General features: G+C 27.5%; 1 protein-coding gene and 1 long non-coding RNA gene across 11 annotated transcripts; one reads left to right on the plus strand and one right to left on the minus strand.

Moving 5' to 3' along the window:
• The first annotated feature begins 40 nt into the window (after positions 1 to 40).
• Positions 41 to 3,392, plus strand: LOC108336198 (uncharacterized). 10 transcript variants are annotated; one of them, XR_008250671.1, is made up of 9 exons: positions 41 to 381; positions 754 to 1,232; positions 1,315 to 1,352; positions 1,658 to 1,739; positions 1,813 to 1,932; positions 2,083 to 2,126; positions 2,235 to 2,355; positions 2,907 to 3,015; positions 3,136 to 3,392. It is a non-coding gene; the product is annotated as an uncharacterized LOC108336198 (long non-coding RNA). The 10 variants fall into 10 exon arrangements; XR_008250668.1 differs by having other exon boundaries at positions 2,255 to 2,355; XR_008250672.1 differs by having other exon boundaries at positions 2,255 to 2,344.
• A 3,911-nt stretch (positions 3,393 to 7,303) lies between these two features.
• Positions 7,304 to 7,959, minus strand: LOC108337781 (non-specific lipid-transfer protein A). The gene is made up of 2 exons (XM_017574374.2): positions 7,559 to 7,959; positions 7,304 to 7,463 (listed from the first exon to the last, which is right to left on the minus strand). Exons 1-2 carry the CDS (start codon positions 7,906 to 7,908, stop codon positions 7,454 to 7,456), a joined length of 360 nt encoding a protein of 119 aa, XP_017429863.2. The 5' UTR covers positions 7,909 to 7,959; the 3' UTR covers positions 7,304 to 7,453.
• Positions 7,960 to 13,962: the final 6,003 nt, after the last annotated feature.

The following is a 13,962-nucleotide window of genomic DNA, read 5'->3' on the forward strand; positions in this document are numbered from 1 at the left end:
ATTTTTTAAAACTTATTTTTTATGAATATTTTCTCAGTCCTCTTTCTCCCTTTTCTTGAATCTTCCTTTACATCTCTCAGTTTCCAAACTCATTTTCGCCCACCCTACTTCTTTCCCGCGCCGTTTATCTACGTTTCTTGGATTTCAGTTCGCGTCTTGAAGCCTTCGCGTCTCGAACGTTGTTCTTCACGTTTTTTGCATTTCAAACAAGACGTGGAGTTCTCGCGCAAGGAGCATGGCAAAGGAGGAGGTTTAGGTTCGGTTTTGGTAGAGAGGAAACGCACGTTTCGGTGGCCAGGCGCGACCTCCATCCTTACCGCGCGTGGTGGGTACCACGGCGGTGACGTCTTCACGGCGCGGGGATGGGCTTCGCCAGATAGGGTTCGAATCATGCTCTTTTTTTTTCTGATTCTTGTGATTTGGGGGTTAGGGTTTCGAAGGGGATTTTGAAAATTCGTGTTTTCTATAATTTATGAAAACTGGTGAACTTATCATTCTTTAAACCTAAACTTGTGGAGTGGTAGATCTTGAAAGTAGGCACTCTATGAGTGGCAGGCTTTTTGGACAGTTGGCTGATGATTTTGATGAATGTTCTTCTACTTCTACTCGTTAAGAGGATGGATATTGGATCGATGGAGTATAGCTGTAGATTATTTTACTTACTAAAATGCTTTATGTTTTATTAAATTCTCATATATTAATTTTGTTGTTTGTTCAAGTTGGATTGACTTTAGTCTCTCTTGTTGGTTGTAGGGAGGTACATGTTTCGACCATGGTGTTTGTATGCAAGACCAACAATTGATCACTGGAACATTATGATGATCGAGTTTAATTAAGACAATAAAGATTTTTATCTCAACATGAAACTTTGCTCTGTTATCTTCACATGAAAGGCTTCAGAGGAATGAAAGGATTTACTTTTAGAACATATTTCAATTACAATATATAGGATTCGTACGTACTTCGTTTCTTTGGTAGCACCTTGAATAATATTAAAGTCAACAGTTCTAGACAGATTTGTATTAATGTAAAGTTTCAAACTTACCCCTACTTATGATCTTGGTGTCAAAAGTTGCATCCATAAAGCTATCTTCCCTTCTCTTTTACTTAAATATTTTTAATTCATTTTTTTAATCTCTTATTGATTAGCTCCTTCATCTTCTACCCAGATTAATTATATTATTTTTGTATGCAAGGGCTTTACAGGGAAACTAAAATGAAGTTGGTGCAAGGTGTGCAAACATTTTTGTATGCAAGGGTTATGATAAACAAAGATGTGGTTATGATAAACATTTTTCTGCTTTTTTTTTTCAGGTAACCATTTGCTTTCAGGACGCAAAAGATCATTGTAGGTAGGTGTCATTTCTTTCCTTATTTGAGAATATGATTAAGTCATGTGTTATAATTGATAATCATCTTAGTTATGGTTGAACTGTGATAATGTACTTTGAAAATTGATTGATGTTATATTGTATTAGGCTAGGCTCCTAACTACAGGTGAACTGTAGTAAACTAAAGCTACCGCAGCATATAAAACTGATGAAGTGTCTGCTCTCATATATTCAGTAATCTAGAATATAAAAATAATATTTTTCTTTTCAATTCTGAAATCATTTTTATCTATTGAGAGTAATCATTTTATTTTTTATGGTTATAGCTTTCTTTGAAGTCTGAACCTGAACGTAACCATAACCCAACTAAAAGAAACAACTCCAAATCCATTTCATCTCCACACAAAGGTTCATGACTTCCCCATAGTTTGAAACTGTAGTGTTTTTGATCTAGTTATTCTTACATTCTTAATCATTACAGGAAAGAGGTGGCGAGAAAGAGAAGAAATTGATCATGGAACTTCTGCACAAAGAGTTGGAGGAGGAAATAGCAAGGATTCCCAAGGCTAATCCATACCCTTACACCACCGATTATCTTGTGGTACATAATTTTGTGGATCAACCTTTTTTGTCTTCGTTTGCTAGTTGAAAAATTTGATGAAGTGTACTATGAATATCATTTGCATATCCCACCAAAACCATGATAGTTAGAAATTTGATTAACTGGTTGAATACCCAAATTTATATAAAGGTCCAAATTAATTGGTTGAGCACGATACCACGCCTTACGTATCTGTAAGTTATTTCATTTGCATTCAACTCAGTTTATGCATTGATTGTTAGGATTCTAAAATGCTTTCACGGTAATAGCTCATGGGACATGCTCTTTTTCTTTGATTTCAGTTTCAATTTTTTTCTTGCAGTTTCCATCAACCTTGTTTTCCTTCATTCTCCTGTTGCTTTTTAGTGCTGGTTTGGTATCATTCTGAGAGCAGGAAGCACTTCAACCCCAAGTTTGAAAAATGTTTATTACTGGTTTTTTCTTCTTGTTATATTAATATATGTTTTGGTTTTGAAGACGCTTTGTTCATGTTGCATCTTAGTCTCCCCTGTCCTATTAGAGTTTACTGTTAAATTCTGTTGTTGCCTTGTTAAAGTTAAAAACATAAAAGAAAGATGAATTTTATGCGTGAAAATTTTCCTATAATATTGGAAAGATGTGCAAAAATAGTTATACATAGCCTATTGAAAGAAAAATCATAAAATATAAAATATTTATATAATAAATTATGTTAAATACTAACATTAATCATTTGCAGATTTTTTGTTCCATGAAAACAGAATTATATTTTCTAACTTAGCTTTCTCAAATATGGTACACATTCAATAATTTGTATTATTTAGCAGAGTTCTACCTTTTCAGGTGATTTAGCTTTAACGTAGTAGGTTGAAAAAATCATTGATTTATTCCTGATGAATTATCCTTTTTCATTATTTGATTAGGTAATTTAGAGTTGATAGGTTTCATTTTGATTGGATGAATAAAAGCATATGTTCAAATTTCATTGATTGCAGGGACAACATATTTGGTAGTACTAACGTGTGGTAATGGGCTACCAAGAGTTTCACTTCCCAAAATGGCAAGTCTATGATTTATTGCTAATGAATGCCACTTGGTAAAATGGTAGGTGGTGGTTTAAGTTGCTATTAAATGCAAGGATGAAATGATGTTGAATATATATGATGATTAAGGAAGCAAGTTCATTTTTTAAAATTATTCATTAATTATTATTTTATATTGTAGGTATATGATAGAGGAACCATATCAAATGATGATGAAAATGAAGAACAAGAATGATGATGAAAATGAAGAACAAGAATGATGATGAAAATGAAGAACAAGCATGATAATTATTATTTAGAACATTTTTTGATTTTGATTTGTTATGTAAAAGATGTTTATTTTTAATTTTTAGGATTGAACATATATTAAGTTAAAAAATTAATTGTATTTAAAATTTTAGAGTTTATTTTATATTATAATAATTACTTTTGGTTTTATATTATTCTAGTTTAATATTAAATATATTTTATATTAATCACATTAATCAAATAATTTGAATAATAAAAAAATTAAATTATTTTCATTACCGGCGGTTTCAAAACTTCAACTATATAAATCAAAAAATACCTGCGGTTTTTTACTAACTCACGCAAGTTTTGACAGTTTTTCTGAACCCTATAAGTACTGGCAGTTTCTGTAAAAACCTTCGTTAATAGTGACGGTTTCTGAAAACCCCGTTAATTGCGATGGTTTCTAAAAACCCCCACAAAAAATGTTGGGAATTTTTGTGACGGTAATTTTCCCAGTGATTTTGCCAATCGCGAGAAATGTATTTATCAGGGGTTAAAACCGTCGGTAATACTAAAAAAAAACCCCTAATAAAATTCCTTTTTTTTGTAGTGTTTTGGCCTCGGTTTCTTTCATAACCGAGGTCATAGGTCCCTGCCAAACACTAACATATTTTTATAATATATTATAAAAATATTTGTAAATAACTAAAAAAAAGTAGTTAAGAGAATATTATGGACAATTCGTGTAAATGATTTTTTTGTTATGGTAGTTATTTGCATTTGAAAAGGTGATTACTTAAAATTGAAAAAAAAAAAAACAGTTGTCCAAAGAATAATTCCTTTGTTAGTTATGTGAAACTATAAAACTAATTTTATAAAAAATAATTATAAATTTAAATAATTTTTATAATTTTATTATGAATAATTTTTTTTAAAAATAATTATTTAAAGAATAAAATTGAAAAAATTGTATATATCAAATAGAAAATGTAACATCACATTTCAATAGTTTAAAAACATTAAGAAAACATCACACATTCAATAAACTATGCCAAATAGAAAGTATATAAAAATGTATGTATAGTTATCCCAAAAATAACTATATAAGTCTAATATATATATATATATATATATATATATATATATATATATATATATATATATATATATATATATATATATATGTATCTTTTAGTAAAAACTATTTACTTATTTACATAAGGTTTCTAGAATTACAATCCAAAAGAGAACATTAACTATACTAAGCACTAAACATCAGCACCACCGTCTTCTAGAGTTTGCTCTACAAAAATCTCATCTATCTTTGTTGACACCTATGAGGTGATCATTTCAAATCATACAACAAGCACAAACAAACAATAATGCAAGAAGGGTAAGCACTCGTTAACCTTCGCTTCAACTCTTGAAAGTTTTCCTCACACTTGTTTGCCTAAGCAAACGATTGATCTTTGTGAGTCAGCTGTTTTAAAGGTGCCACTATTTTAGAAAATTCTTCTATGAATATCTTATAGTAGCTAGCTAGACCCACAAAACTTTTTATCTCCGAAATTGACTTAGGTTACTTCCATTGCAACAATGCTTCAACTTTGACCGAATCCACATATATCTCTTAAGCCGATATTTAATGCCTTAAAAACCAAACCTTTTGTATCCAAAACTCACACTTTGACAACTTGGGGTACAACTTCTTCTCTTTTAAGATCTTAAACATTGTCCTTAAGTGTTCAACATGATCCTTACGATTTTTGTTGTATATATATGTTGTTGATGAAGACTACCACAAACTTGCCTCGCTCAACTACTTTCAAGTTAGTGAGTTCTCTGACTTTGGTCTCGCCTAACGAGTGTATTCTCGCCTAACGATTGTCAAGTCAATTAGTTCTCTAACTTTGGTCTCGCCCAACGTATAATCTTGCCTAACGACTATACCAAGTGAGTAACTCTCTGAATTTGACTTCAATAATATATTCTCGTCCAGCGAATTTACATAATTATTCAGAACCTAACTCTGCAGATTTATACCATTCTAGTCCTGCAAATGAGTCCATCCACGATCATAGATGTCAAAACATATCAAATATTAGATTATACACAACTCAATAATTTAATTAATCTCAATTTCAATTTCAACCATACATCCATACCAAATTTCATAGTACAATACATGTAAGCCAAATATCAATAAAATATTAAATTTTATTTGTAGTAAAAATTTAATTTAATTTTACTTTTCATTATTGTATTTTAATTTTAATTTATTTTTTCTGTAATAAAAAACATATAAATGAAGTATTAAACTAAAATACTTTATTTTATGTATTATTTTAATTATTTTATTTTATTACAATGTAAAGTTACTTAATAAAATAATAATAATATAAATATTTAAAATTTATAAGTTTTTTTTATAATTTATATCCATAGGTATTAAAAAATCATAATTGATTTTTTATATTTTTATACAATTGATTGATTTATGTTTTTAAACGATCTTAAAATAAATATAATTGAATTATATATATTTATTCACACATATGCTCGATTTAGTGTGGAATGTATTTTGAGTAAAAGTAATCTCGCGTTTGCATGTTTTTATTTGTGTTTTAGTGTATTTGTTACATATGTGCTTCCATAGTAATTCAATAGATACAAGCACAACCTTTTAATGTTTGCACTTAAAACGTAAAAAATAAAATAAAACAAAATTCGCTTATAAACAAATTTAATTTAAAAAAATGTGAGAAAAAAAATGAAGAAAATGTAAGACAGAAAGAGTATAGAAAATTTTTATTTTCCAAAAGCACTTTTTAGTTTTATTTGTAGTATATCATTCCAATAAGTAATTTAAGAGGGATTAAACACTTCTTATATTACTCTTAATAGACTAATACTATATTAATCTTAATAGAATTATATGTTTTTCATTAATCCTTTATTTATTTTGGACCACATATTCTTCTATTTTTATTCTTAACAAATATACTTTATTATATATATATATATATATATATATATATATATATAATAAAGTAAATTTTAATTATGAATTTCTTTATTAAATTATATATATATATATTATCTAATTTATTTGTATTATTTTAATTTATATTTCTATGATTTAATTTAATTTCAACCACTTAGTGACTCTTTTAATTTATACTCATGTCATCACGTAGCGAAGCCTAACTAGTTTCAAACTGATGTCTTATTTCTATGTGATTGATTTTGGATTGAGGGATACTCCCTCCACCACCACATTTTGTTCGTTGCACTTTTTCATTCCAATTTTGCCTAGTAAATCAACGGATATGAGAGATCTAACGGATCTTGATATTCGTCAACAGAAATCAAGATTCGTTTGACCTTTGAACGAAAATTAATAAACTAAAACAAAAAAAAAACGCGAAGGCTAAACAAATATGCGAGATTTGTTGGGCCTTCATCCGTCGACGAAAATTAAGATCCGTTGAAGGCCGAACGGATCTCCCATATCTGTCACACATTCGCGTTTGGCTTCTTCTACATTTTTCAAATAATAACGCACATATACCGCATTTTGGGGCAAAATCAACCATAAATCACACCCTTCTTCGCGAACCAACCATCTCTAGAGCCAACTCAGTGACAATGGAAGCATCGGAAATGGAGGAGGAAACGGAAATCACAAATAAAAGAAGTATTTGGAGGAGAGAAATAAGAGAGTGAAAGGAAAAAATAAAGTTTATATGAGGGTGTGGGATTGCGACAATAAAATAGGGAAATAGGAAGAGAGAAAGAAGAGAAGTTTCTATGGTATGGAGGTGTGGAGGCTGCGACTGAAGAGTGAAAGGAAGTGAGATTAGATTAAGGTTTTAGATTAAAATAGGTAAAAGTAATAAATAAATATTTAAATAAGGTCAGTTTTGGCAATAGAAAAAGTTGGAGAGATGTAGAGAGTAACTTGTGGTGGCAATAGAAAAAGTTAGAGAGATGTAGAGAGTAACTTGTGGTGGCAGAGTAACCCTCTTTTGGATTAGGCTAGTGGATCTCAAACATTAAACACAAATGATTCATCATAATTAAATGGAAAAAAAAATTGTAAGAAAAAAAGAAGAATATATACCAAAAACATGTATAAAGTATATTTATTAATGATAATTTCCAACATAAATGTTCATGGACATAAGTTCAACAAACAATCTTATTTTGTTTACAGAAATAACAAATTCCATAAAGCATAATCCACTGCTTTTAGCATCGCCTTCAGCTTAAACAATCCTGAAAGAAGAAGAAAAAGGAAAAGCAATGTGAGGAAAAAGAAAATGAATGAAAACTATCAACAAGAATTGTATACATAAAAAAAGAAGTCTTACTTTTCGCAATCCAAATCATTGGGTATGAAATTATCGACCTTGATTTTGCACTCTTTGCAAAGATTGTTGGCTCTTTCTTTGCATAGGTTAGGAATTTCAGAGGCTGCTTTCTTAAGGCACTTACATGCAGCTTGTTTTTCTTTCTTTGTAGGTGATGAAGATATGATTTTTTTCAACCCATCGCAGCAAGAAGTTGAAGGGGCCTCAGTTTTCTTTGTTAGATAATCCACGCATGGCTGCACTAAGGCTACTTCCTGCTCACAGGTTAAGCCTTTTGATGACTCTTTGCCATCAGTTGTCAAGACTGACACAGCCAGGAAAAGGAAAACTGATACAAATACAACCTTCATTTTGACAAACAGGTTTATCTAAGTGATTTTGCTCTTGTGTTTTGATTTTGGATGGATGGAATACTCATGAAAATGTTATATATTTATAGCCACAATGCATAGTGCATTCCTAACTTTCATCACGTCATCATTATTTATGACTATTAATCACTTTTTGTTTTTTTTCCTTTTTCTTGGAGTATGGTCCACAAAATAATTTAATGAAGTATCAGTTACATTTTGTTCATCAAATTAGTTTGTTCAAATGGTTTTGATACGTTATCATGATGAATTTATTTTTATGTTTTCTTGAAAGGTGGTCTAGATGTACAAAGAAAACAAGATAAAGTATGAATTATTAGTTGGAAATTCAAATATGAGTCCAAGTCTCACATTGGATAGAAATGAGAAAATAAAACACTATATAAAGATGAAAGATCCATTAAGGTTTTGGGGAAATAGTGATTTCAATATCTTATATGGTTAGGCTCATATATCATTGATATTGTGTCTCTCCAGTAAACATCCTCCTCCATATAGACCTAATAGCAAAGATGAAATAATATGAAAATAATAACAAAGAAAAGAAATAATTTTTTTAATTATTTGTTAATTCAAATATTAATTATATGTTAATTCAAGTATTAAAAATTATAACTAAAAGAATTTTCTAATTTTATCTTCTATGTAAGAGATGAGAAAAATTAAGATAAGTTTGTAAATAATTTCATTGATGTTCATGATAAAAAAAATTGTTTTAAAAATGATAAAATTTAATAAATAAAAAATTTATTTTCAAAATAAGAATGTATTAAAATTAATTAATTAAAAAAAATAGAAATTTAAACTATATAATTTTATTATATTTATTATTTTATTGACTTCTAATAATATAAAAAATATATATATCAATAAAATATTAAATTAAAATACTTTATTTTATTTAATATTTTAATATTTTTATTTTATTAAAATATAAAAACATACTAAAAAACAGTTAACAATATAATTATTTAAAATTTATAAATGTTCTTTTATAGTTTATATTAGTAACGATCATTCAACATTGATTATAAATTTTTAAATAATTGATTAGTTTATGCTTTTAATATATTGGAATTATATATCTTTCTTTTGACAAATCTCCTCGATATTGTGTGAAAAGAAGGTTTAATAATTTTCGAGTTCTTAATTTTGTTATGAAATCTCAAATAGGTTTTCATTTATTTTTTTTCGATTGGGTTTTTATTTTTTAAAAATTAAAACAATTAGGTCATGCGTTAGTTTTGTACTAATACCATTAAAGGAGGTGTCATATATTAGATCGTAGTTTTTTTAAAATTTTTAATTTTTAATTTTTTTTTACTTATTTTTAATTTTTTTTTAAAATAAAATAAAAATGCAATGAGTCAAACTGATATTGTGTCACGTGACAATGAGAGTGTGACATGACACTGATAATGTCACGTGTCATTGTCAAGCCACGTGTCATTGTCAAGCCACGTGTCATTGTCAAGCCACGTGTCATTGCATCAGTTTCAATTTGGTCTCTCTATTTTTATTGTGTCTCAATTTGATCCGTGTATTTTTATTTTGTCTCAATTTAGTCTTAATTTTAAAAATTAAACAATTTTGTCTCTCCTCAAATTAAAAAAAAATTTAAATTGTATATAAATCTTAACAAATATTTTTATTAAATATTTTGAACAAGATTAAGTTTATTTATATTTATACTTAATTAATTATATAAATGTTAATTATGTTATTTAAATATACCTATAAGAGTTTAAAAAAAAGTGACATAACATGTTGGTATAAATTTTTTGTGGAGAAAGTTTTCATGGAAGATCATGAAAGAAGAAACTACCTTTAATTACCGTTTTCACGAAAAATTTCTCCAATTTTTTATTTAAATAAAAGTGAAATTTCATATCAAATAATTTGTTCAATAAGCTAAATCATTTGGAAAATTCACACCACTATGTTATGTCACCGTTTTCTTTTAACTCTTATAGGTATATTTAAATAACATAATTAACATTTATATAATTAATTAAATAAAAATATAGATAAACTTAATCTTATTAAAAATATTTAATAAAAAACAATTTTTTATAAAAATATTTGTTAAGATTTATATACAAATTAAATTTTGTTTGAATTTGCATAGGGACAAAATTGTTTAATTTTTAAGATTAGGACTAAATTGAGATAAAAATAGAAGGACCAAATTAAGACAAAATAAAAATACAAAGACCAAAATGAGACTAATGCAATGACATGTGGCCTGACAGTGACACATGACACTATCAGTACCATGTCACAATGTCATTACCACGTGGCACAATGTCATTATAAAAAAAATAATTCAAAAAAACCACAAACTGACATGTGACACTTTCTTTAGTGGTGTTAGTACAGAACTAACGACAATGACCTAATTGTTTTTATTTTTCAAAAATAGGAACCCAATTGAGAAAAAAAATAAGTGAAAAACTATTTGAGACTTCTCAATAAAATTAGAGATCTTGAAAATGATTAAATCTGAAAAGAATTATTAATCTATATTGATTTCATCATGTAATAAAGCCTAACTAGTTTCATCTATAAAATGATAGTTTATTTCTATTGGATTTATTTTAGATTAGACTCAAGATTTGCGAACATTAAATACAAGTGGTTCATCATAATTAGATCCAAAGAAATTTCATAAAAAAAATTATGAATCTTTATAATCGATTAATTGATTAATGTTTATGTTTATAACTGATTATAAAAGAAATATAATTGAATTACATATCTTCTCTTCACAAATTGATTTTGAATTTTGATCTAATTTTTGGGTTTCTCATTATATTATGGTGCTTTGAACACATTTTAAATTATGTCGATGTGACATCCGGGCACTGACGAGGGCGGGGAGTGACGCCGGTGCAAGAGGCATGGTGCAGGGGCACAGACAAGGAGCGACTCCTGGCAGCTTCGGGTGGAAGGGGTACATGGAAGAATCGAACATACACCAGAATGAGAGGGATCTGGAGACTGTATAGGTATGTGACTATACAGTTGAAGGATAGCTTAAAGGAATTGATTTGACTACTCATATCACCAAAATGCATTTGCTTTTCGGTAGCCTGACTCATAAGGATACATCTTTTAACTTTTTTTTTGTTATTTTAGTTTATTATATTTATTTTAGATTTTATTTTAATGATGTTTTTTATTTGTATATATTTATGTTTTTGTATTTTTTATTTTACTTGTATATATTTAATAATAATTATTTCATTAAAAAAAATAAAATTAATCTACATATAATTACATAACATGTTATAAAAAAAAGCAAAAAAAAAATTAAATACTCTATAAATAAATTTAAAATACAATAAACTAAAAACTAAAAAAACATAAACCTTGAACGGATGTGGCCACATCCGTTTAACATAATCAATTAAAAAATAATACAATTTAATTAAATTAATAGTAATTATTTCATTAAATAAAATAAAATTAATTTATATATAACTACATAAAAAATTTAAAAAAAAAATTAAATAATATCTATATATTAATTTAAAATACAATAAATTAATAAACTAAAAAAATAAATAAACCTTGAATGGATGTGACCACATCCGTTAATCGGACATGTCATATTCGTTTAGCATAATCAATTAAAAAATAATACAATTTAATTAAATTAATAATAATTATTTCATTAAATAAAATAAAATTAATTTATATATAATTACGTAAAAAATTTTAGAAAATAAATAAATAATATCTATATATTAATTTAAAATACAATAAATTAATAAACTAGAAACTAAAATAAATAAAAAACATAAACCTTGAATGGATGTGGTCACATTCATTAACGGACGTGGCATATCCGTTTAACATAATCAATTAAAAAATAATAAAATTTAATTAAATTAATAATAGTTATTTCATTAAATAAAATAAAATAAATTTATATATAATTACGTAACAAATTTTAAAAAAATTTAATAATATCTATATATTAATTTAAAATACAATAAATTAATAAACTTAAAATTAAAAAAAAAACATAAACCTTGAACAGATGTGGACACATCCGTTAAGAGATATCGAAATTCGTTGAAGAATTTTTTCTTTAACGGATATCAGCATCCGTTAAAGAAAAGAAGTGAGGATGTAGAATTTTTTAAAATATACAAAATAGTTTTGGAATTGTTAAAAATTGTGGTGGTACAGGGAGCAATGTGGTGGGTTAGGGAGTAACCCACCCAATAATATGAATGATACTGGGTTTTACCACGTACATTTGAGAGTTTCTCCCTACACCACCCCAACTTCTTCTTCCACCACCCCCGTTCCCCAATTGTCCTTCAATAAAAATGTATTTACTATGGTTAAAAAATAGTTAAAGACCTTAATGGAACGTGAAGGTCAAACGTATCTTCCATATCCGTTTTGGCATGTTTTCTTCAATCATTTCATACAACAACATATCACTCCACAACACATATAACATATGGAAGGAACAACACAATGGAAGAAACGACGCAGCACAATGGAAGTAATGAAATAATGGAGGGAGGAAATAGAAGTGAGAAGAATAAATAAGAAATAAGAGAGAAAGAAAGTAAGAAGAGAGTGAAAAGAGAGGTTCTCTCTGGGAGTGTAAGGTATGCTAGCGGCGGCAATGGAAAAAAAGGAAGAGAATAAGATTAGAGAGTTTTATATTAAATAAGATAAAAGTAAAAAAAAAAGTTACTTAAGATTAGTTTTGAAAGTGGTGGTAGAAGGAGTAACTCCCCCATACATTTTGATATTTAAGAGTCAATTCATTAACTCACAAAAATTACTTAAAATAAGTTTTAGTATCATATTTTATTATCAAAATAATTGATAACTTTAAACAATGAGAAATTTGTACAAAATAGATAAATAAGATTAAAATATATAACAGAAATCATATTTAAACTATGATAATTCACGTAAAAAAGACATGAAAGTATACATATATTAAATATATCATAAATATGTATCAGACAATATTTCTAACTTTCATTATCTCAAAACAATTTGTTCATAACTTTATGAAATTGAGTTCCCTAAAATAGAGACTCTACATCGAAAACCCTTTTGTCTAAAAGGCTCTTTAAGTTTCCGATATATACGTAGTGGATTAGTTTCTAAAAATAGATAAAAATGAAAGGTGATTGAAAGTGAAAAGAAGGGAAAAATAGGATGGTGTAGGCACGTGAATAAAAAGAAAAACATAGTTGTAAAACTTTTTTGTTCTTTGAATTTCCATTCTCAACTTCCTCTCATAAAATACTATTAGTAGGTGATCACATAATGTTTTACTGTTTTTTTTAGAAAACTTGATACAAGAGAGAAACAAAAATAAATTAGCATATGATCACGAAATGTTTTACTATTTTCATTTAGAAAACTTGATACAAGGAACAAATTATTCATACTAAGGAATTACAATAATTCATGCTTAATTATTCTTATTATTATTTTTCTAAATTATTAATATACTTGTTTCATTGTTTTGAAATATATTTAAAAATAAGAGTAGAAATAAGAGAACTATATTGTTGTGTATTTCTTACATATGCTTCAGTAGTATTGTTATAAGTGAACTTTAAGTCTAACTCAACCCTCCAAAAAACCTCACTTATATATTATAAATTAGCCTTATCTCTAGTCGATATGGAACTTCTAACACACCCAGACATCTTGTGTGTGATAGTAGAAATTGGATGGTCCGATAGCGGCCCGACAACAGGTAGAAACAGAAATGCCCATTTAGAACTCGCTAGGATAGGCTCTAACCATGACTCTAATACCATGTTAGATGTAGACTTTAAGCCTAATTCAACCCCACAAAACCGGTTTGTAAGGTGAGGTTTACACCTCCCATATATATATATATATGTATATATGTATATATATATATATATATATATATATATATATATATATATATATATATATATTGTAAATTAACCTTATCTCTAATTGATATGAAACTCCCAAAGTATTTCAACATACATAAACATAACCTTTTAAAAT

This window comes from Vigna angularis, chromosome 7 (assembly GCF_016808095.1).
Source record: "Vigna angularis cultivar LongXiaoDou No.4 chromosome 7, ASM1680809v1, whole genome shotgun sequence".
In the NCBI taxonomy this organism is placed as follows: Eukaryota; Viridiplantae; Streptophyta; class Magnoliopsida; order Fabales; family Fabaceae; genus Vigna; species Vigna angularis.

What these genes read in the sequence shown, in the direction of transcription:
- LOC108337781 (XM_017574374.2), bottom strand. Translation starts at nt 7,908, where the DNA reads ATGAAGGTTGTATTTGTATCAGTTTTCCTTTTCCTGGCTGTGTCAGTC.